The 23,944-nt window shown below is 55.0% G+C and overlaps 5 protein-coding genes across 5 annotated transcripts; all 5 read left to right on the top strand.

The window, feature by feature from the left end:
* Positions 1–5,840: 5,840 nt before the first annotated feature.
* CGGC5_v010645 (Casein kinase I-like protein hhp1) lies at positions 5,841–7,107 on the top strand (the record flags this gene model as incomplete). The annotated part of the gene is made up of 4 exons (XM_032022736.1): positions 5,841–5,852; positions 6,005–6,566; positions 6,626–7,039; positions 7,091–7,107. The coding sequence occupies 4 exons, from the start codon at positions 5,841–5,843 to the stop codon at positions 7,105–7,107; spliced, it is 1,005 nt and encodes a 334-aa protein (XP_031880459.1).
* A 2,057-nt stretch (positions 7,108–9,164) lies between these two features.
* IP5P15 (Type II inositol polyphosphate 5-phosphatase 15) lies at positions 9,165–10,753 on the top strand (the record flags this gene model as incomplete). Its single annotated transcript, XM_032022737.1, has 2 exons — positions 9,165–9,349; positions 9,439–10,753. The coding sequence occupies 2 exons, from the start codon at positions 9,165–9,167 to the stop codon at positions 10,751–10,753; spliced, it is 1,500 nt and encodes a 499-aa protein (XP_031880456.1).
* Positions 10,754–15,594: 4,841 nt separating this feature from the next.
* Pka-C3 (Protein kinase DC2) lies at positions 15,595–16,809 on the top strand (the record flags this gene model as incomplete). The annotated part of the gene is made up of 3 exons (XM_032022738.2): positions 15,595–15,715; positions 15,792–16,425; positions 16,482–16,809. 3 exons carry the CDS (start codon positions 15,595–15,597, stop codon positions 16,807–16,809), a joined length of 1,083 nt encoding a protein of 360 aa, XP_031880457.2.
* Positions 16,810–18,670: 1,861 nt separating this feature from the next.
* Positions 18,671–22,155, top strand: CGGC5_v010642 (putative GTPase-activating protein; the record flags this gene model as incomplete). The annotated part of the gene is made up of 2 exons (XM_032022739.1): positions 18,671–19,093; positions 19,186–22,155. The coding sequence occupies 2 exons, from the start codon at positions 18,671–18,673 to the stop codon at positions 22,153–22,155; spliced, it is 3,393 nt and encodes a 1,130-aa protein (XP_031880396.1).
* Positions 22,156–22,767: 612 nt separating this feature from the next.
* CGGC5_v010641 (uncharacterized protein) lies at positions 22,768–23,395 on the top strand (the record flags this gene model as incomplete). Its single annotated transcript, XM_066152396.1, has 2 exons — positions 22,768–22,972; positions 23,034–23,395. 2 exons carry the CDS (start codon positions 22,768–22,770, stop codon positions 23,393–23,395), a joined length of 567 nt encoding a protein of 188 aa, XP_066008244.1.
* Between the last annotated feature and the right edge of the window lie 549 nt (positions 23,396–23,944).

The raw sequence follows: 23,944 nt of genomic DNA, 5'->3' as shown, positions 1-23,944 counted from the left end.
ACTTGCTGTTGAAGATTTTTTTTTTGGATGATCAGAGTCCGTCTTTGGTCAGCAAGTTATTGACAGTGCAGGTAAATGCGGCGGCAGCCTGCGATGTCAAATACAGATGTGGTTGTCGTAAACTCGGCCAGGACCCCCGGCCGGTCTTCCCTTAGCTCCATTTTACCGAGGATCCGGAGGGTGGTAAGGGTGGTGAAAGAATTCATGGCTTTGCAGTGCGGCCCGGAGCATAATGTGGGATGGTCCGACGGCGTTTCAAGGCCTCGGGACCGGACATGGGGTGCGGGTTGGCCTCCCCCAAAAGCCACATACCAGAGAAGGGCTTGGGTAATTGAAGGGGCAGGAGAAGGAAAAGCGCATGGCGGTCAGGGCCGGTTCGGCGGCTATCGTGTGTCAGCGTCCGGATGCACGCTTAAACTGGTCCCCCCGACTCATTTGCGCGGTCGCGGCGCGAGCGCGTCAACCGCGAGCTTGCGTCTGTGACGAGTGAGTGACCGTACGTTCAGTCAGGCTATTATGATGGCCGATCTTGCGAGTGAAACCTGCGCAGCCTGCTGTGCTAGGTCGAACGTGTTTCCCGTCATCCAGCTCAATGGCATGCAGCCGACATCTTGTGACTTGGGCATTCTGGAGCGGACGCCTGGAAATAGGCAAAATCAGGCAACTCGCAGACTCGGTGAGCACGGCGCCAAGCAGCCCTCGGAGCCAAAGGCGAACCAGGGCAAGCGGATCGGTGTTGCTGATGTGGTGGAGTGCCCCCTCCGTGAAGTTGACGCCGCCGGTGGATTGGCCGAGGCGGAAAATCCGACAGCGATCGGCGTTGGCTAGAAGCACATCGACCTTTGGTTGAACGGTACTCTGACCTCGGAATGGCTTGGCTTTGCGGGGGTCCTGGAACCATCGGCAGCGACTGGCGTATCGTTGCGGTACACCTGTGATCCTGTTGATGCTGCTCGTCCGGACCCTGTGGTTTGCGTGTTTCACGGCAGCAGGAATTCAATGGACGTCAGAGCTGCTGAGCTCCCCGAACAGATTTGATAGATGGAGAGAACCCGTATGCACCAAAGGATTGTGGAGAGACGGTTGTCCCGGCGGCGTTGGCGTTGAGCTTCTGAAGTACCCTAGTACAAGCTCCAATGACAGGCTTCTTCGATTCTGAGCGATGGTCGGCTTTCGGCCGGGTGCGGACTTAGCTTCTGCTAGCCTGGACATGCCCGTCGTCTCAAGTGACGGTAGGACAAAGCTGGGGAGAGCGTTCGTTGACTTGCCGAGCAGGGCAAGTGACGTTTCTGAACCGACACTATGGAGACGGACTCTCACACCGTCTCTCTCTTTGATACGTTCGTGCGGTACCAATGTATCAAGGACCCATAGCGCTGCCAACGGCGGTGAGCTTCCAGAATACCATGACCATCCATCTGCCGCTTCTCGAACGTCTTAATTTAGGACAACGATTGCACTCGAGCTGCAGATTCCAGGGTGGGAAGCGAGCTCACTCAGGAATGATGGCTTGGCGCACGAGAAGCGCATCCGCAGGACGCATTTCTCAGTCTTCTGGAGGCCGCCTCATTACCTCGTTTATGCCGATTGCCGAGTTTAGACGAGTGCGCTGAGATAATTGCAACAGCACCTTTGCCTCTGCGAGGATGCATACCTCAAACCGACAATCGGAATCTGGCCGAATGGATAGAAGAAGAATATCTTGTTCAAGCGACCTGTTCAAGCGATCTTCGAGTTTCGAGCGACGCGTACTGGCGAGGCTGTACTGTAGCGGACGCATCGTGCGTTATTTTGGAATTCATGCTCGAACTCGCAATTGGAAATACAGTTATCTCGGTGTCAGCCGGGCCGCAAGACAGGGCGCACCGGGAGCGAGCGCTTCCATTAATTACCCAATATGCACGGAATACGATTTCAGTTGCGCAAGAGGCTAGGGATCGCAGTCCAGGATTGCTGCCCGACCGCGAGACAGCTGACAGGGGTCGACCGTTCGGACGTCTGAGTCGTGGTTGCCGGTCATCAGTGGGCAAAAAGCTGGATTTTGAAGGAACCAAATCATGGTTAAGAGAGCGCCGAGCTTACGAGCTGTTGGCTTCCTTTGATCAGACTGTGAGGCACAGAGACCAGCTCCAGCATGTCTTTCCTGCCCCTTTGACCGGCGGTCAAAGCCATTGGCGAAGTCTGGGGTGAGAGTGACGTGGGAGCCGTCGAATGGGTTCCCTGCCAATTAGCCATGCGACGCCACAGCTTGCTGCTCCGACGCCTGACACGTCTAATAATAATGAGCAAAGGCAACGAGCGAGCTACGCAGCTGAGATGCGGTTGGCGATTGGCGGTTGCATCGCAGGCTTCTGTCTGCTTTGTGTATCGCCAGATATGGGGTGGAAGGCCATGGAGAAAATCAATTATTGCCGCCCCTTGTCGAAGATCCTCTGCTGGTCCAGGAGGAGGGGGAGAAACAGGGGGTTTGGCATTGGGATTTGATATCTCGGACGTCAGCACAGCGAAATCCGAGAGGGTGTCGTTGCATGACGGATGGGGGCGGTACGGTGCTATGCTTGCTTCAGCTCCCCGTACCGTCAATTATGGCACGGTGGTCGGCAGCACCACATCGTTTTGTCTGTTCTCCATGGCTAGGTCGGACGAACGAGGCCTAGGTATTCGTTTCTTGGAATTGACAGGTCGATCCAATTGTGTTGCTGGCTTGAGAGACGTTTGAATTGTGGTCTCCTGACCGACTTCTAGATTCACATTTGAGTTTGAGCGTCCTCATTTAGCAGCGCAGAATCGACTAATGGCGGTGAGGCTCTCGCTGGCGGGCGATTAGTGCATCCTACCTTAGCGGGAGCTGCATCACCTGAGGGATTAGCAAGCGGTGGCATCTGCGGCAGGGACGATACGTGAGGGATTGATATTGGTCCTCGAGTAATATGCCGGGCCGTATTGGAAATTGGCATCGTGATGGCTTTGTGCCAGCAGATTGGGAGCATCCAAGATTGTCGTTGGAGATGCGGGTAGGTCGTGCGCAAGGTACTGCTCCCGGGTCAAGGTCGATGGTCAGTGACGATTCGCAAGGGCGTATGTATGTTTCGCCCTTGCGGGAGGTCGTGTGAGTCTGCGAGAGGCCTGCGCAGTGGGTGTGGTTCCTGAAGAATTGGTTCGCGCCCTGCATGTACTCAGATACGCGGGCTTAGCTGTCATTGTAGCTGTCGCTGACGTTGCGGGAAAGTATTCGCGGGTACCAAAGTGGAATTTGATGAGCAGGCTGTTGGCTGTTGGCTGCGATGGAGACCTGACGACGACGGGACATGGCCGGTGAACAAGGGCGCGTCTATCGGGGAAAGGGCGCTCCCAGATTGCAGCACAGCGCGGTTGCGGGCTGGGCCTTTGAGTTGAGAGCGGTGCGGCATGGTAGGTACGGAAAGGTATGGGTGGGATTCAGGGTCCATCCCGCGGCGGCGCTTTCGCCCCTCTCGCATCATTCCGTGTCATTGATGCGGCCCCGAATGGCGTAGTGTAGGCTCGGAGGGTAAAGTATCTCGGATTTGTTCCCTGAATTCCAGACTGTTGTTCCGCAAACAGTTCAGGGAGACAGGGTTCGTGGATGTTCTTGGGGTGGTCGTTAGGTCGGTTCTCAGGCTTTGGAATTTCCCCCTTTGGCGGGGTGGAACAGTAACGGGGGTGGACCGTGGGCCTTGGGTTCAATGGGTTGCCCAGGGCCCAATGTCTTGTCCAGGTATTCCCCGTCGTCGTCTGGTGGAAATGCGTTCATTGCATTGAATTGCGTGGCCAGTGCGTTGTTGCAATGTCGAGATGGCTCCAGGAGAGGCGAGATAGCATGACGAAGACCTGATGCTTGGCCAGGCCACTCGCAATCCTCTTTCCGCAGAGACAGGATGCCTGACCGGTTCTCGAAGGAAAGGCGGGCTGGCTGGCTGGTTGGCTGGCAGACAGACTGGCAGAGCTGACCTGAGCTGAGCTGGCAAACGTTGGCTTGGCTTGACTAGCATAGCACCTAATTGAAAGGTAGGCAGGCAGGCAGGCACTGATCAGGCCGGGCTGAGGTTTGAGGTGGTCGGTTGGCTGCAGCCAGCGTGGTGTTGATGTTGATGCTGATGTCAGGGCGTGCCCTTGTCGTAAGTTGGCCTGCTTATTCCTCCTGCCTTGCTTCCCTTTGCTCTGCCGTGCCTCAGATGGAATGGCCGACACGGCAACCTGGAACGAGATTGACAGCAACAAGGGAAAGAAGATCAAAGCTGCCCGACACTGATGAAGAAGAGGCTGGCTGAGGTCACAGACCATCAGTCAATCATTGCTGGAGCCCAGCGAGGTGGAATTGGAAGCTAAGATAGCCGGCTAGACAGTGAGGAGCAGAGGTGGACAAGCGAAGGAAGGACCACCTGCCCCCCAGATGCGGTCCTTCCACCAAAAAAAGCCCAGCATTTCCATTTCCGATGGAATCGTGAAGTCAAGGCAAGCACCGCCAGGAAGGTACCTGGCGACCGGCACCGCCTGCCCGGCGCAGATATCGTGATGATCGGAGGAGGAAGGATGAACCAGGCAGGAGAGAGAAGGTACATGCTTTACCCAGCCAAAATGGCGTGCATCGTCACGTACCTATCCCGTCTTTTACGGAGTATTTCCATTCGAAAGGTGATGCCCAAGGGACGGGGACTCGTTCGGTAGCACCATCCTCAGGTAAGAAGGTACCTTTGGTGCTTGGCTCCGGCCTCTTAAGCGACCGGGACAACAATGACGGGACGCTACCGTACCCTGCCTGGGCTGGCCTGACCAAGTACCCGCCCGCCTCAGAGGGAATAAAAAAAAAAAAAAGGAAAAAAGAGCCCAGCCCAGCCCGGACCACCTCACCCACTCCGTGTGTGGTGTCCCTGTCCCGTCCACCTCTCTCACCCATTCAGTGCAGTGCGAGGTTGCTCCTCAGTGGTCCCCCCCGTCCCAGGTCCGCCGCCCGCTGCCCGCCGCCAGCCCTCCTGCCTTTTTTCGCCTCCACTTTGGGCTCCCATCCAGTCCCATTAAGGTACCCTTTTCCCTCCCCTTCTCCCTCTCCTCTCTGAACTCTCTTCCTCCTTCACCCCACGATCTCTTCTCGAGCCCTTGATTGCAAAGGCCGCAAATTACCAACATCTCGACCTGTCCACCCCATTAGGACACGGCTTTCGTTGGAGAGGCTCCCACTCGAACAATCGTCTACCACGAAATCCCTCTCCCGCCTCGAGCTTCACCGCCAGTCCGATCCGAACTCCTCGTCTTCTCCGTCTCGACAGCACATACTCCCACCCGTTGGCCTCTTTCGTCACAGGTACCTCCCACCACCGAGCTCTTCCGTCTACATACATACCAAGCCATCACCGCTTCCGAACACCCAAACAATCCCACCAGCAATCAACTGGTAAGCCATTCTCATTCCCATGTTTGCTGCGTCGTTTGCCTCGAACGCATCACCGACAATGAATCCGTTCTCGGACTTGTCTTTCTGGTTGAAGCAGCGGCCACCCTCCGCCTGGCCTGGCCTGCCTGCCTGTTCTAGCCTCGGGTTTACCGCCCGTAGTTGGCGGCGGCTCCGCTTTGCCTTGTTCAACCCTTCTCTGTTCCAGGCCTCCACTCTGCAACTCAACATTCCCTACCTTCTTCTCCATCAGCCTAACGTCACACCTCCAAGAATTTTTATTCTCTCTTCATGCATCAACGCTGACACCTTTACCTCTAGTTCACACAGCTTTGTCGCTGGATACCGATCTCACTAGTCAATCGACACCCAAACCCACCTTTTTAATTGCTTCCTTCCTCTGGAAAGAAGCCTCTATTTCTTATCAGCCAAGATGACCACCATGGTAAGTCGACACTCATCAGGCTGCAGAATCAGAGGTCTCGGGGCATTCTGGCTAGACGTCCTGTCAGGTAGCCCCGTCTTGCGGCGTCTCCTTGAAGAACCCCTACGCACCCTCTGCAATTTTCCCGGGCTTCGTGACTGATTCGTCTTCAGGATCTCCGCGTCGGTAACAAGTACCGTATCGGCCGCAAGATTGGTTCCGGTTCGTTCGGTGACATTTACCTCGGCACCAACATCATCTCCGGAGAGGAGATCGCCATCAAGCTCGAGAGCGTCAAGGCCAAGCACCCCCAGCTCGAGTATGAGGCCAGAGTCTACAAGTCCCTCGCTGGCGGTGTTGGCATCCCCTTCGTCCGCTGGTTCGGTACCGAGTGTGACTACAACGCCATGGTCCTCGACCTCCTTGGCCCCAGTCTGGAGGACCTGTTCAACTTCTGCAACAGAAAGTTCTCTCTCAAGACCGTCCTCTTGCTCGCCGACCAGTTGATTTCTCGAATCGAGTACATCCACGCCAAGTCCTTCATTCACCGTGATATCAAGCCCGACAACTTCCTCATGGGCATTGGCAAGCGTGGAAACCAGGTCAACGTCATCGACTTCGGTCTGGCCAAGAAGTACCGCGACCCCAAGACGCACTTCCACATCCCTTACAGGGAGAACAAGAACCTTACCGGAACCGCCCGTTACGCTTCCATCAACACCCACTTGGGTGTCGGTACGTTTTCACGTCCTGCAAAACCGCAACTTTTTTGACTTTGGCTAACGATGCATCAGAACAATCCCGCCGCGATGACATGGAGTCTTTGGGCTACGTCATGCTGTACTTCTGCCGTGGATCTCTGCCCTGGCAGGGACTGAAGGCTGCCACCAAGAAGCAGAAGTACGATAGAATCATGGAGAAGAAGATGACCACCCCCACCGAGGTCCTCTGCCGTGGCTTCCCCAACGAGTTTGCCATCTACCTCAACTACACCCGCTCCCTCCGATTCGACGACAAGCCCGACTACAGCTACCTCCGCAAGATCTTCCGTGATCTGTTCGTCCGCGAGGGCTTTCAGTACGACTACGTGTTCGACTGGACCGTCTACAAGTACCAGAAGAACGCCCAGGCCATCGCTCAGGCTGCTGGAGCCACCCAGGAGGAGGATGAGAAGGCTCGCGCTTCTCGCACCAACGCCGCTACTGCCGGTAAGTAAATCGTCATTGACCTTGCTTGAACTTATCTGACAATCTGCACAGGCCGTGCCGCGAAGTGATTGAACCAGGGTCTGGCCCTGATGTTAACATTCCGGATACCAAGCGTGCCGTCGGCGGAAGCGACTGGATGTAACGATGTTTTAGTGTGCGTTCGGCCTCGAAAAGCGCACCGTATGGTTTGAAATCTCGCCTGTCGAGATGTACATGGACAACGACAGCTATACACATCGACTCGTCTTCTGGGAGCATGGTTTGACCGGCTTACTGGTTTCATTCCTTCCGTGGCATGGCTGTCAAGCATCACGATTGGTACTGGTTCTGCTCATCACCAGGGTCTTTCAGATGATACGCCTTGCCATGCGATTCGGTCGCACCTCCCATCTTTTCTTACGCATTCTCAAATTCGTTCTTCGACATGTCTGGGTTGTTTTTCTCTACATGGCTCGGTTCTTCATGACGAGGCAACCGTTTCCGAAACGTCTGGCATTCTGCCGGATCTCGGGGATTGGTGTCTATAGCAGGAAGAACTTGAACGGCACGTCCAGTACCTCGCTTTCTGAGGTGCTGTCGTCGGGTCGTTCCGCGAGACATTCCCACACCACTCTGAGTGCTTCGGTCCTAGATCTTGCACCTGGTCGATGCGTTGGAGTTGCGTTTCACCGACGGATTTCCTTGGTCAATTTCCTTCTTTTCCTTTTCTTCTCTCTAGTGGTCACGCGCGCTACGACTTGCTTTTTATTCGATGGCTTCGCATATTGTCAATCACGCGTCGAGGCCCGCTTCTGGGGATGTATCAAGGGGAAGGGGACGACATTGCGAAGGGCCGGTGGCTGTGGACGGTGTCGAGACAACACGAACGACGTACGAGTCGCAATTGACATGTCAACAGTGCGACGCGAGAAAACCTAATGGGGAGACTGAAATCGTTTTTCCTTGACTTTCCTTTTGATTTGGTTGGTTGGGGACTCGGCCTTTGACACCTGCTCGCGGGATGTGTGGGAACGATGGCGATGCCGCGTTCTCATGCACAGCAACTATCAAGAGCTCTTGGAGGCAGCTCAGCACAGTCTTCGATGGCTCACTACCTTCAGATGACCGTTCTTTCGCAGGTCATGCAAGGTGTGTGGGCTCCCGTAGACAATGGCGCTGGGACTCTTCATACTGCGCCTCCATCACCTGTAGACCTGAATGGTTTGACAAGCTCATCAGTTGGTGGAGGCGGGGCACGGGTAGTTGTGGCAGGTCAGCAAGATGCGATGGAACCAACCAATACACGGCACGGTAGCTTCTCAATTTACAAATTGTCGCGCGATTTTTGAATATTCCTATGCTGTGTGATATTGGGGCGGTGTATGCATGTTGAGGTATTAACGGCGGTGATCTCATGCAACTAGGACTTTGCTCTGCAAGGGTAAGCAGGCTCATTCATATAATCAGTGCTCGAGTGTATGAGCCCACGGCATCTAGTTGGCTGCTACCAACTTCGTATTTTCTGCTCGGGGCGAAGTAAAGTAGGACTCGGTCCTTGACCCCGCTCTGGAGAAGACGCTATGTACGGGACGCGGAGAAGATGAAGTCTAGATCTGGCGAGTAGATAGCTTGGTGGACACTAGAGCGGTCAGGTCAGCAAGGAGGCTGTACAGGTCAAGGTCAGGTGCAGCCTCGCTTGACGCCTGTTGCCGCATCTGACTCAACAGAAGCAGGAGAAGTTACGGAAAAAAGACAGTACCTGGCTCATAAGGAGCGCTGAAGTAAGTGTCGACCGAAAACCTTGCATCCGAAGCTAGGACTGTTCAGCAAAACAACAACCCAAGCTTCATCATCGTCACCATTATCGAACCAACATCCAGAAACAGGTTGGGTGCAGTGTGGCTGTACAGAGCATCTCGGGCACTTTTACCTCCACTTAGTGGCAAGCTACGTAGGCGACTTCAGCACCATCCAAGCTTACTCTCCAGCAGCTTCATTGGATAAAAGCCAGCGCGGCCCAGCCAAGGTCCAGGATCTCTGCGCCAACTACAATCCCGCCGACCCGCCAACGACAGACAGCCCAGAGCATTTGGAGAACACCCGTCCCGCCGTCAACCGTGATCGGCGTTTTCATCCTCCGACACAGATGGCCACCCTTGTCGACGACGTCAACTCCACCTCAACCGCCGTCAAGATGGCGCCCTCTACGCTCGACCTGTTCATGTTGACGTTCAATGCCGCCAAAAACTTTATCAATGTTGCCGTTTTTGCGTCCCATCTGCACACAGCTTTCCAGCAGAATGGAACGGCTCTCCCTGACCTCGTCGTCTTGTGAGTTGCATGCCCTCGTGACCACCCGATTTCGCCCAATGCTGGGCTCGCAAAGGCATGATGAAGAGCTAACAGACAACGTTTTACAGCTCTCTGCAGGAGTTTGCTCCGATGTCATATTCCTTCATCGGCGGCTACTTCTTGAGTCCGTACTTCGCCCGATACGAGGAGGCCCTGAACATTGCTGCCACCAGGTACACCTCCTCAGGCGCCAGCGCTTCCTCCGACGACGACACGATCACGGTGCAGCCTACAGCGGCGCCACTAGTGCGACCATACACTCTTATTCGCTCTCGCAATGTCGGTATGACCGGCATCATGCTCTTTGCACGCAACCCCGAGTCGATTCTGCGCGTGGAGGAGGCCGAGGTCGGGTTTGGTGCTGCGGAGATGGGCAACAAGGGCGCCGTGGCGCTGCGCGTGTTGTACGAAGGCAAAGCTGCAGATGGCGGAAAGAAGACGACAGAGCTCACGTTTGTGGCTACCCATCTTGCTGCCATGGAGTGGAATCTGCCCAGGAGAAATGCCAACTGGGCGGCCATCATGCGTAGCATGACGTTTGAGAACCCCGATAATATTCTTAGCCCGAAAAAGCACGCCCTCAGCGCAGCTGGAGACGGCCAGGCAGATGGTGCAGACGGGGAAGGTGTGCATCTTCTACACGACGATCACCATGAGCAGAGCTTGGCCCTTCAGCAACGCCTGCAGGACATTTCTGTCTTCAAGTCGACCTCCCACCTGTTTGTCGGCGGCGATCTCAACTACCGAATCTCTACCACCAGCCCACCACCAATGGCGACGTTCCCGAGTCTCGACCCGGAGAGCGAGCACTTCTATTCACACTTCTTCCCCCTGGACCAGCTGACGCGAGAGCGACTGGCTGGCAGGACGCTGCACGGCATGAGCGAGGCGGAGGTCAAGTTTCCTCCAACCTACAAGTACGAAGTTCTCCCCGTGGACGACACACGCCTCAAGGTCGACGGCGTCGAAGACGTGCCGTGGTTCTTTGCCCCCCACCGCTACCCCAGCTGGACGGACCGTATTCTGTTCCTTGACGTCCCCGGATGGGCCAAGGAGAAGTCAAAGATCGATGTCAAGACGTACGAGGCGATGCCCGTCGTCCGCAGCTCAGACCACAGAGCCGTGTACCTCAGGGCAGCAGTGCCGTTGCTGACTGAGGACGAGCTGGCTCCGACTGGCGCGGTACAGGCGAGCGATACTTCGGACCCTCGGCTTGTGTTGCCAGTGGCGATTGATCCTGAGGCCTGGGAGCGGCGAGCGGCGGCGAGAAGGAAAGAGGTTCTCGCCGGCTGGAGCATGTTCTTGTGGTCTACCAAGGAGGGCGCGCTGGTGCTCGCGACGCTGCTTGCCGTGGGCACCGGTGCTTGGTGGTTTAGCCAGTGAGGGCGGTTTGATACCCTGGTGATGAGTTTCTGCTTGTTTTTACTTTTTTTACACACACAGATACATGACGGAAGAAGTCGCACGATATGAGATGAGAGGGGGCTGGTTAGGAGAAGAAGTAGCATTTGTAAAGGCGCGACGATGCATTGATACAAGCACGAGCATGAATATAGCAATTGAGTTTATGTCGAGATCGCACAACAGTGTGGAGTACTGATTAAGTTGAAGCTCTGTCCATATCTTGCTCCAGTGACCATATGTGCCTCGTGCAGACTGTATCTATTTCAAAGCCATAGCGGACCAGGTCTTGCGAAGTGACCGCCTAGTCTTGCTGTATTGCACGGCTATGTTTCCTAGACATGTAATCAACTACTTGTTTCACGGACGATAATAACGACGACGACGGCAGTAGTAAAGGAGAGTAAGGTATACAACTATAGGAAAAGTAGTCGCTCTAGCACGGGAAAAACAGACGGTCTCTTTGCAAAGAACGTTCTTTGGCTTGAATTGTTGAGAGTTCCGTTCTCACGCGGGATGGCCTATGGTTACCGTGCTCTCGTCGAATGATTTTCCGCAACTTGTGTCGGAACAAACCATCACATTGGTCATAATACGAAGTCACCTACACCTCAACTCCGCTACGGAGTGAGGCCAGTCGAGAGTTTCGGTAAGCAGACCCAAAAGTGTAGTGAGCTACCGGCAAGGAAAACCATCGCATTCGTTTTGTGGATCACCGGGTGAAGAAAGCTATGTTAATGAACTTTCGTAACCCGCCCACGGACCAGGTTGGTTGAAGCTATCGATTGGGAATAGAACGTGGGCGCAATAACATGGCAGCTCCAGTCACGAGGACACCTGCTCCCCAGCTCGTATAAACCGGGTAAACAGCGGCAGTGGCATATCCGGATGACACGGGTGGCGAGTCAAAATTCCGTTTCTGAGAGTGAGAGAGGAGTCGTGTCGTTCTTTTTTCGTCGCGCATTATACCACGTCATGTATGGTTCTCCCAGGCTACCGGGTGCGATGGGCGCAGGGATAGGTCGCGTGCGCATTACTGCCCATCCCTGTAATGTAATACCTTGCTGCTGAGAAGAGTGAGCTGTGTTCGTATGGCACATCAAGCCTAGGTAGTTGGTTCTCTACAGACAGAGGCGAATAGGGGGACCTGGACCCCGAGTCCCGAGTTGCTCGAATCCGGCCGGCAGTACTGCTGCAAAGAGTTCTTGACCCGGTTAGCGGTGCCCGAAGTCCACACGGGTACCCGAGCGGTCTGATAACCGCGCGTCTCGGCGGGAGGAAAATATTTGTTGTAAACTTGTTGCACACAGACTGGTTGCTGGCTTGGCATCTCGTAACCTGTGACGGGATCTGGATCAACGACCACGAGTCGAGGTGTGCGGGCTTTAGGCCGATCTTGAATCGGAGGATTGTAGCCCGAACAGACCTAGGTCTTTTTCCTTTGAAAAATTTCTTGGTAAAAAGACATTTTGCCGCAAGGCGACACGGCAGTTGAGCAGGGCCCTTGTTGTATCTTTACAGCACAGCCATGGCTCATCTGCGCGGCATAAGCCTCAACTTGAGTAAGGCGTAAGGCGTTGGTAAATCCGAAAATTGTCCGGAAGGCCGTAAAAGTCGTAAAAGCAAGCCACCTGGGCATCAAAGAATTTTCGAAACGTCCAAGGCCCGCATGGCTGAAGAGACAAGGACAAGGCCGTCTTAGTCATTAACCCGCGATCCTCGGGAATGAGGTATGGGGACGCTGCCGCTCTCAATATGTTGTCGAGTATCCGTCCCGAAGCTTGATCCAATCGAGTTGCATGCTGAATGGGGGCTGCAAAAATTGCAACCTGGGCAGCCGGGAACCGACCGACTGACTGCCGGCCGGGGACTGTGAAAAGTGCTGGAAGGATATACTTCCGTCTACATGTGCTCTCTGGGCGGATTACAAACGGTTCGTTGGGGGCTGAAGTGACATAAGACCTCGCCGCAATCAGGCATGGGCGCGACTCATGCGGTTCAGAGGCCGAGCTGAGCTGACGAAATTCCCTTGTTCTTACTGGGAGAAGAAACACTGCGTGCTGACATGGCAAGCCAGCCATGAAGAAAAAAAAAGTCCTTGTTAAGGTGTAAATTTAGACTCAGCCATGACGAGAAATCGACGAAAGAAAATCATGAGCAAATATCGGATTTCGTCCTGCTCCGGGGAATAGGAATTTCCAGACGGCACGCAGGCGGCTCGATTTGCGAGTCGGGAAAAGCATGTTCTGGTAGGTTAATAAAGCAGTCAGCGGGATGGGATGAGGTGGGATAGGAGGATTGGCAGTGGGCACGAGAGGTGGGATGAGTTGGGGGGATCGGGCGTGGAGGTCGATGTGTTGCGTCATAGGCGTCGATAAGAGTCGCTTGCATGCAAGGCGTGTCAGGCCTCTGGGCTTTTTTCGCATGTCCTTGGGTGCCTCCCCCGCGGGACGGATTCGATGCCGCCGCACGGAATGCAGAAGATCTGGCTGGCTGTCTGACTGATGGGCGCCCTGTGTGAAAGTAAAATCCAATGTCTTGCCGTCAAAGAATGTTGGATCGTAACGGTTGATTCAACTGCAACGCCTCGTTACTTGTAGCGTGTTTCCGACTTTGCGCAGTCAAAGTCGAGTTTCTTCCCGTCTAACCTTTATGGCCACCTAGGAGAGATCGGGGACCCGAGGTTCCGGGACCAACGTCGAGCCACATTTTCCGCCCTTTCCCTTTCGCAGGGCGGGTGAACAGGTTTTGGCTGTTGAAGAAGGGAACACACCGCTGCAGCAGAGTGAGACCCCCGATATGCTACTCGCCGTAAAGCAGTGCGCTATCCGAAGGCGGAGGGAGAGGCGGTAAGACGGCGAGAGCAGCTGAGGCGAGGCGACGTTATGTTGCAATAACGGAGCTTGGAAGAGACGACGGAACGCTCGTTTTGGTTTTCGGTTTCGGGGCAGCTGGAAATTGCTGACAGTCCTTGCGCGCATCAGGGTTTCGGAGATTTCTTCAAAAGTGGGAAGATGCTGCGGATAGAAACGAAATGGACGGCGGAAAGAAGGCAGTCTACGTAGGCCTATGTGCATTGCAACCTATGTAGGTAATTGGCAGGGGTTTCTAGTGGCGGATTCTTTTTGTATTTCGCGTCTCTCAGCTCGTTAGAGAATGGCGGGGAGACCGCAGGAGGGTGAGACTCGAAATTCAATTGCAGTGCGATGGACAAAGCAGAGATGCCTGGCTGGTCGGTGCTGTTGACGAACGTTGCAGAATGAGCGAGCTGAGTGCTGGTCTGGTCTGGGTGTCCGTACGTATCGACAACCGTCGAAGACGAAGAAGAAAAAGGGGCAGGGGCGCCATGTGGGGAGATGTTGACGGACAGCCTCCGTGGGACCGTGGCTGAAGAGCAGGATCCACTTGGGGTGTCCACGTCAGGTTGACGTCCAGTCCTGAGTCCACAGGTGCAGTCACGTCGTGGTCTTGCCGAGTTCCAGCTGAAGCGCCTGCGGTCGAATGTCACCACGTTGCACCGTCGCAGAAACCGCGGCTTGCCAGTTGGGCAGTTGCCCCGGATTCACACCGGACGGCGCATAACGCTAGCCCGATCTGGTGGTTTCTTGTCGGCGAGACCGCGGGTCGATACCTAGGTAGACGCCGCACCCGCCGCAGGCAATAGCCCACCTGCAGGAAGAAGGAAGCAGGAGGAAAAGGAGGAAGAGGAGGAGGAGGAGCGTAGGTCAAATAGGTACCCCAGGTTGTCAGCAGCACCGTTTGCTGAGGCGGGTGATGGTGGTCTGTGGTGTGGCAGTTACCTTAATGTATGGCAGTTGATGTGGAAGTTACTTACTGCGTATCTACCTACCTTAAAAAGGTACTTACCTTTAGGTGCGAGTCGCAAAGCGGAAGGCGGGACCGGGACGGTGCAGACGGAGCAGCCAGGTGCAAATGAGCATCACACTCATCACAGGGCACTGGAAAGGCATCCACCCTCTTGGGAAGGGGCCCCCCGTGTTGTCGGGTGCGAAAAAGCGTGGGAAGGAGCCCTTCACACGCCTCGCCTGCCCCTCCCCTCCTGGTCAGTCCTGGTCAGCCCCATAAATGCTCCTACCGTAAGTAGCTGTCTGGTCTGCTGGCTTTCGTCATTGCCACGGCCCTTTCATCTGAAGGTTTCCCCGTCGACTCCCTGAAAGCGAGAAAGCCCAGGTGCCAGGTGAAAGGAAAGGTCCAGCTCACAATCCAAGACCGCCTCTTCTTTCCTACCGCTCGACCTAAAAGAAGATACACACCCCGATATCACACACATCCAACCCAATACTCCATACTTTACATACAAAGTACACACGACCGACCCGCGGCCCATCTGTCAGACCTCCCGCCCCGTTCCCCGAACCACTCTTCGAATCCCCAGACGACTCTCGATCCGAACCGATCCCCTTTCCACCCAACCAGCCCTTCCAATTGACCACTGACGACACGAAACGGACACACCTCCCATATCTCTGTTCCTGCCTACCTACCTCCCTACTCACTTACCTACTTACCTCGCTTTCTCTTCCTCCCTCTTCGCACGACTCCACGGCTTACTTCGCCTTCTATCAACACACCCGCCACTCTTCGTCCCATTTCCTCCAACGGCCAGCTCCCCGGGCCGTAATGGACGCCGCGCTGTGATTCCGAAAGAAGAAAGCAAGCAATCACTCTCTCAGTCAGCCCTTAGATACCCCTGACCCTTTATGACTGGGATTTCGGCGATCAACAAGAAAATACATAATATGGCGGCAACAGTAGCGCACGCGAATCCCCTGCCTAATCAGGTTGGAGGAGGACTTTCCAAGATGATGGGCGGTAATGGACACAGTCAGGCGCAGCAGCAGCATGCTGATGCTGGAGTTGGTCCCATTGCGAATCGCAAGTTGACTCCTCAAGACTTCCGTGTGGTGAGGACGCTCGGCACAGGTGCGTTTGCTAGTCTTTCATTCTCCATGTAGCCATGTCTCGGGAGCCCGTTTACTGACGATTTGCGCCCTCGTAGGTACCTTCGCCCGTGTTTGTCTCGTGCGGCCAGCGAATGCGACAGAGGAGGAGCGCGACACAGTGTTTGCGCTCAAAATTTTGAGGAAAACCGAAGTCATCAAGCTGAAGCAGATTGATCACGTCCGACACGAGCGTTTGATCCTCGGCGACGTCGCTGGCCACCCCTTTATTACCAACCTCATCACCTCCTTTTCCGACCGCGACCATCTTTACATGCTCCTAGACTACGTTCCTGGTGGCGAGCTGTTCAGTTACTTGCGCAAGTTCAGGCGGTTTGAGGAGCAGACGGCGCGCTTCTACGCTGCAGAAATCGTCCTTGTGCTTGAGTACCTCCACGAGCAACAAGGGCGAGTCGCATACCGCGATCTCAAACCGGAGAACCTCCTACTGGACCAGGATGGTCACATCAAGCTGGTCGACTTTGGTTTCGCAAAGAGGTTAAGCAACAGTGCTGGACAGCCAACCGAGACATACACGCTCTGCGGCACCCCCGAGTACCTCGCGCCGGAAGTGATCCATAACAAGGGCCACACGACAGCGGTGGACTGGTGGGCGCTAGGTATTCTGATATATGAGTTCTTGACGGGTTACCCTCCGTTCTGGCACCAGAACCCAATCGAGATTTACAAGCAGTAAGACATCATGTACCGATCAGCCACATTGTTGCAGTTGCTGACAGATTCTGCAGAATCGTTGAAAAACCGGTCATGTTCCCGCACGATCCGCCAGTATCTCCCGAAGCACAAGATCTCATCAGAGCCTTCTGCACCGTAGATCGGTCACGAAGACTGGGCAACATCAGCGGAGGAGCCGCCAAGGTCAAAGAGCATCCCTTCTTCCGTGGAGTCAACTGGGATGATCTGTACCATCGGAGGGTCCGTGGTCCCATCATTCCGCCGATTCGATACCCAGGCGACGCGCAATGTTTCGACATTTATCCCGAAGATGACGGCAAGCGGGAAACGTACACGGAAGACATGGTCCAGAAGTACGATCAGTACTTCAAGGACTTCTGATGGCAGTCCGCCGTGACGAGTCGTACAAACTCATATGCCGGGAGTCTATGTTTTTGTTGAATTTCCACATTTCATTTCGTTTTACGGCCATTTATGATACTCCACCTTGTAAGAATGTACCGGACGCACTTGTGACGCGCAGCGAAGACGAGGACGATGCATAGCCCATTTCAGGACAGCATGGATTTTTGATGGGGGAAGGCTTTCAGGCTTCAGGAAAGGGGAAGAGGCGCGAAAGGACACAGGGGGAACTTTTGCTGGTCAAGCCCTGGATAAGCACTATTGGGTTCTGTTTTTGGAGTTACAACGGCGTTAGCATTGTTGTCTACCTGCGAGGCGGCGAGGTAGCTGGGTTCGAGGGTCGAGGAGAGACTCTTAGTTGTTAACGAAAGAGATGGGATGGAAAGACCATGAATAGACAGACGTACGCAATGCGATGTGCCCCATCTGCTGATATTGTCTCCGGTTGACAGAGCAGTGTATTCGCAGTGTTCTGTATGCTCGTGCCATTATGCACTACGTTGTGTACGACCCAGCAGCTCGGCGCATTCAACGGGTCGCCAGAGCATCCCGTGAACAATTCGACCGTCGATATGACAGCACGGGGCGGGTGTCTCAGCGCTTGGGGGCTAGCCAAGACGGGGATGGCACTCGGCATGGGTATCTCTGGTGATGGCGGCGCGCTCATGTCACCTGGACTAGGCAATGCATTCTCCCCTGCGTTGGTGGGGTTGATGGCGATAGGGGTTAGGGTCTGGGGCTCTATGTGATGCGCCAGGCAGTCATGAAAGGGAGGAAGGCACGGCTGCGTTTGCGTTTGTGAGGGGCCTCGAGGATAGACCAGGAGACATGATATCATAGCACAGGCAGGTACCTGATGTGTATCAGCAGGGTCAGGTACGTCTTGGGCTACCTACAGAACTGTCATCTGGGTAAAGGGGGTTTATCCGGTTCATCCAGAGATATCTGTACCTGCCTTACCAACGTCTCTACCTTACCATACGGCATGACCTGCAGCAGCAAGGCAAGCTTACCTTAGCGACAAATGGGGTTATTGAGGGAGGGAGGTGGAGTGTCAAATGGCGTACCCGTACCTAAGAATGGCCAGCGGGATGTGCGGGTTACGGATAAGGTACTTTAAGGTGTAGAGGGGTTACCCCTCTGCAGGGGACTGCCGGACTGGGTGCCGCTCGCTGCATGTCCGCTGTGCCTTAGTCCTAGTGTCCAGCAGCAACTGAGGTGATCATGAGGAGATGCAGGGTGTTCGGACACTGTCAGACACCAACTGCAGGCAAGCCGAAGGTGGTAGGGCAGAGTTGTCAAGGTTTCGCAACCTGAAATGCGTCCAGTGATGCTGGTGGTCGGAGAGCGCCTCATATTGTGAGGTAGGCAGGCTGGTAGCACCTATTAACGTGCCTTGTAAGGGTGAAGCAGCAGGTACGTACCGGGACCCTCAGAACGTAAGTGGCCTTGGCGGGAAACCTCCAACTATCCACTCCTCTGCATTCAGCTCCAGTCCCGGCTCACGCTCAGCACAGCTCTCTTACCTTCCCGTCACCCTATCCAATTGTCTGTCTACCGAACAACTTCCACCCTGCCGCCGAATATAAGTATTGCGTCGCCTTCGAGCTGACTGACGCTCCGTCACATCGTGCTGCTCTTGCCGCGACCTCAGATATTGTTTGCTTCTTTACCGGCTAGAGTCTCGTTCTTCGTTCGGGACCTGCCCCTCAGGTCAGCAACCAGTCGGCCTCGCCTCGACACCACCATCCTGTTTCCATCCGGCGGGAACCGAGCCTCTTTCCATCGCCCTTCCGACGACAACCCCCCGACATGACAAGCTGAGTACAGCGGCTTCAGCATGTTGAACCTATCTAGCCTCGTGCAGAAGGCACAGCAGTTCATCGACCCAACCCAGGGGCTGAACCTCACCAACTCCGACAAGAATCCGTCCAAGGCATCGCTGTTCCAGAACCAATTCCGCCTTCCCAGCACCCAGACCCCGCTGTACGAGATCAATGCCGAGTTGACCATCCCACCCGCCAATGCCGTCTACGGCGGCAAAGACCACGATCGAGGCTACCACTATGCCGGCAAGCTCCATCTCTCCGAGTCCTACATGTGCTTCTCCACCACGCCATCCAGCTTCGTCCAGTCGGCCAGCACCTCGACAAGCTCCGCCTTTACGGGTCAGACACACGGCGGAGGGCCAAGCGGAAATGGCTTCACCTTCCCCCTCTGCGCCATTCGGCGCGTCGAGAGGCTGAACAGCCAGACTTTCCAGGTGGGTTCTCTTTGACCCCAGATTCAGACAATGACAGCCGGCAGTCCGTGCTCTCCCCCGCAAGGACTCCCAACTGACACTTCACCTCCTAGTTTGCGTTGGCGGTTACGACCTGGAATGGTATCTCTCAGCAAAAGGATAAAGAGTCCAAGGAAAAGGACAAGGACGCCGCCGATAAGGAGAAGAAGGACAACAGGGAGCAGAGGATCACGATACACCTTGCTGGCACCCGTCAAGGCTGCGAGCGCTTCTGCGATGGCCTGAAGAAGGGACTAAGGGCCGGCGTCGGCAACGTTTCCAAATACAAAAAGGTCGTCAATGAGTGCTACTCCGAGTACCTCCTCCGCCCGGAAGACAAGAAGAACATGGGTCCCCCGGACGCCGGTCTGGGTATGATGTTCCGATACCCTGGAGATCCAAAGAAGCTGCGCGACCGAGCCAAGATGCGGTTATGGGCTGAATACCTACGCGACTATGGTCGGAACGTGACGCTGATCCGACAGCCCACCTTCCACAAGCTCATCCGCGTTGGTCTGCCAAACCGCCTGAGAGGTGAGACTTGGGAGTTGACTTCCGGATCGATATATCTCAGGCTGGAAAACCCCACGCTTTACCACGACACGTTGGCCAAGTACGAAGGTCAGGAGTCTCTCGCTATCGACGAGATCGAAAAGGACCTCAACCGAAGTCTTCCAGAATACCCCGGCTTCCAGAGCGAGGAAGGCATAGGTCGCCTCCGACGAGTCCTGACGGCCTACAGCTGGGTCAATCCTGATGTTGGCTACTGCCAAGCCATGAACATTGTTGTAGCGGCGCTGCTCATCTACATGTCGGAGACGCAGGCCTTTTTCTTGCTGTCTTCACTGTGCGACAGACTGGTTCCAGGGTACTACTCAACAACCATGTACGGCACGCTTCTGGATCAGAAGGTCTTTGAGTCGCTCGTGGAGAAGACGATGCCGATCTTATGGGAACACCTGGTCAAGAGCGATGTGCAGCTTTCCGTCGTCTCGTTACCGTGGTTCCTGTCGCTTTACGTCAACTCCATGCCTCTGGTCTTCGCTTTCCGAGTTTTGGATGTCTTCTTCGTCGAGGGCCCCAAGGTCTTGTTCCAAATAGGTTTGGCAATTTTGAGGATCAACGGCGAGGAACTCTTGGATGCGGCTGATGACGGCGCCTTCATTTCGATCCTCAAGACATACTTCGCACGTCTCGATGAGTCGGCGCATCCCAAATCTGAGAATCCCAAGCTGCGCGCTGTCACAAAGTTCCAAGAGCTGATGGTGGTGGCATTCAAGGAGTTCTCTGGCATCACTCATAGCAGCATAACCGATTTGCGCTTAAAGAACAAGGACGCCGTTCTCAGCAATATCGAAAGTTTTGCGAAGAGAACGGCGATCCGAAACTTGGGCCCCGACAGCAAGCTTCTTGCTCCTGAGGAGTTGAGTGCGTTATACGACCGTTTTTATACCATTCTATACGAGAGACAACAGCGAGAAAGCATCATCCAGCAAGAAAAGCAGCGGCGCGCAAAGAACGCACGGCCCAGAGCGCGTGATGTATTCGACGACAGCCCTGACCATGGTGTTGAGAAGGGACGGGTTGCTCTTGGAGCCAGCACCAGTCTGATGGATTACGATGCGTTCAGAGAATTCCTTGCCAACATGGCTAAATGGGCCATCTCAGACGCACCCACAACCCCGCGCCGAACTACTTTTGCCGACAAGGACAGAAACGCTTATACCAGCCCCCGACAAAACAATGGATTGCTCTCTCCCTGGGGCGCTGGCCCAGAACCTGCGGATCACGAATTCATACAACTGTTGTTCAAGAAATGGGATGTTAGCGGCACAGGTGCGCTCACTTTGTCCGACGTCGTCGCAGGCTTTGCCAGTATCAAGGGCAAGCGAGACATCATGGGCACAATTACGTACTTCTTTGAACTATACGACGACGATGGCGATGGCAAGGTTGACCGCGAGGGTATCTTGCGAATTTCTGAATCCCTCTTATTCCTGTCAAGGCGAGGTCTCGAGGGAACGCTCAGCCCAAGTGCGTCCAGCCTTACACTCAACATGCCCAATGGCATGGGCAACAACGGCCCCGAACCGAGCCTACCTGGTATTTCAACCAACGAGAAGTTTCTGGGCAGCGTCAGTGCATTCATAAGAAGATGCTTTGAATACGCCGACCCCGATCATCCGCACAACCAGAACCGAAATCAAACCCACAAGGAGAAGGGAGAGAAGCCCAAGTCTGCGGACACTGACGGCGCCTTTGCTATCGGCGACGATGAAGATGAAGATGAAGATGAGGAAGATCTTCTTGCCATGGACTCACCCACCGGCAGCCCGACCAAAGCGAAGAAATTTTCGGACAGCTTGCCATCGCCACCAGAAGAAAAGCAACCGGCCGAAGCTCAATCTCAACGACGTGTTTCGAAGGCACAATCAGAGGCGGCTAACGCTGCGCTGGATCCTTCAAATCCTTTGCACATTACACTTCCCACTTTCCGCATGGTCGTGCTCGCCGACGAGCTTCTGGAACAGTTCTTCGAATCATCCTTCCCCACCTCCTTCCATCTCATCGAAGGCCTGCCGACGGTATCGACGCCAACATCTACGCTTACGACCTTCTCTAGTCTCAACTTCGGACGTGCGCCTGTTGCCGCATTGAACCCTGCCGCCCAGGGAGCGACCCGTGGTCTGCGCGGTGTGCTCGACAACATTGTCACAGATGGCATGCGTGTTGCTGCCGAGGTTCGCAGAAGAATGGACGAGGCGCAGAAGGAGTTGGAGAAGAATGCCTTGCCTGGCCAAAAGGAAGAGGACGAAGAGGATGACGCAGACATCGGAGTCGAGATCGGTATCAGGAAGGGCACAGCTAGTGGAAGTGCGGACATTGAAAGACGGAGCGTTCGGAGTGAAGACCGGGATCTGCTTGACGGCGCGGATGCCGAAGCCGGTGCCAGCGGAAATGGGAAGGAAGGCCAGCTCGTTGACATTGAGCCCACAAGCAGACCCGAGGCGAATGCCAAGGGAGTTGTTGAGTTCGAGGGCTGATCGTTGCCAGCACAAGGCATGCAGCTTTTACTTGATCCATCCAAACTAAGAGTCTACAAGACAGCATGAGCACATCGCTAGCCTGAAAGGGGGATTCTGAGGTACGCGAAGAGCGGCAGTTGGCAGGAGGATGTGTGTGGCACGCAAGGGAAATGAGGGAGGCTAGCTAGCATGAGTGCGAACGAGAGTCGCGCCCCGGAGTGAGGTGGTATTCGTCGTCCTGCTGCGTTGTAGAAGGTATCTGTGGGACTGTGATTATGCCTGCGGACATCTTGTAACTAGGAGTTCCATCGGGATTGAATTGCCTCTGTGGCTAGATTATACAGTCATTAACAAGAGATTTTGACTGTCGGCAGCCTGACGGCGTCAGTGCATACACCTGCGAATAACGAAGTCATTGAGCTTCGCGAGGCATAACCCATGTAGCGGATACGAACCGACAAACCGACATTGGGGAAAAGCTCGCCAGCACACGCGCGTGGCTAGCATGCTCAGCCACACGGATGGCAAAGCAATCTCCTTCCTGCGGTTTCGGGGGCAAATGTCGCTCAAAGCTTGGTTTGTGTGGTATGGAGCGCCTGCCCATGACAGGAAGGCGAGAGAAATTCGGCCATGACGCCATCGACTGGGCAGACGGTCGCCGGGCCCCAGATCGGCCTTCTCATGGACAGAATGAGCAGAAATGAATCCGTCGTCATATTCGCAATTACCTTGTGGCATGAGAGCGCGGGCACGGATTGTTCTTATGCCTGGGCATCACGAAGAGACGAGATGCGAGAAAAGAAGTCATTAGCGCCACCATCTTTGAGGAGGCAAGGTGCGTGTGCCATTGCAGTGCAAAGGCGTTGGCCATGAGGCTGATGATACTATGTCAACAGGGAGGGCCATCCTCGCGTTGGGCCTGGCGTATGCAGGGAGAGCAGGAAGCATTCTAGCGCCCGCTTCCCTTTGGATGGGAAGCAGTGCGGAAGCTGAGACAAACTTTCCTCAACCGGATCTGAAAGCTGCCACTTATAACACCGTCCTCCACTCATCGCCCCGGGCCAGCATCAACAGCATTCCGCTACTTTGGGCTGGCGAGCGTGGGACTTGGCGAGTCTGGAATCCCAGCTCATGCCTCGCCAGAATCCTACCCGTCGTCTTCTTTCACGTGTTCGACCTCCACTCTCGCACGACACGCCCACATGTTTGGGAGGCAAGCTTTCTGCGTTCATCAGTCAGGGATTGTCGAGGACGTTAACCTAGAAGGAACAGGGCCGTTTATCGCACCACGCACGCACTATTCCCTGAAGATGGGTAACGAGTCTGGACTCGTCCAAGCTTCCGTTCCATTTATATTTCGCAGAGACATACCAATGTCTCTGGGCTACCTACCTACGGGCCAGTTTCGCCCTCCGGGGACACATGATTTGCCGGTAGTTACCTGGTAGGGCCGTTCGCCCCTGTCAAGTCTGTGGGTAAACCACGGCGCGCAATACCGTCCGCAACGTCAGCCCGGTTGCCCGTCAACCCCTGGATCAGCAACAGCCCCTTCACATTCCTTGTGCGGATCCCAGCTGGACCTCCTCGTCGTCAACCTCGATACATGCTTCTCGTTGCGTCTGCTCAAGCATGCAGTGGAAAGTACGGTGATCGCGGGCATTCCCCTCTACCTCCCGCCCGTACCGGCTTCCACACCAACGAGCTCTGCCAAAGGGGAATCTGCTGCTCTGATGGTCTCCAGGCTTCGTCGCCTCCTGTGACAAATGGCTCCCATCAATGGCCATTCACCCGTTGAAGTTATCCATCC

The sequence above is a fragment of the Colletotrichum fructicola genome (genome assembly GCF_000319635.2).
Source record: "Colletotrichum fructicola Nara gc5 chromosome Unknown KSG_Nara_v1_contig06, whole genome shotgun sequence".
NCBI classification, from domain to species: domain Eukaryota; kingdom Fungi; phylum Ascomycota; class Sordariomycetes; order Glomerellales; family Glomerellaceae; genus Colletotrichum; species Colletotrichum fructicola.
The sequence above is the reverse complement of the archived record's forward strand: the minus strand, read 5'-3'. Positions and strand labels throughout refer to the sequence as shown.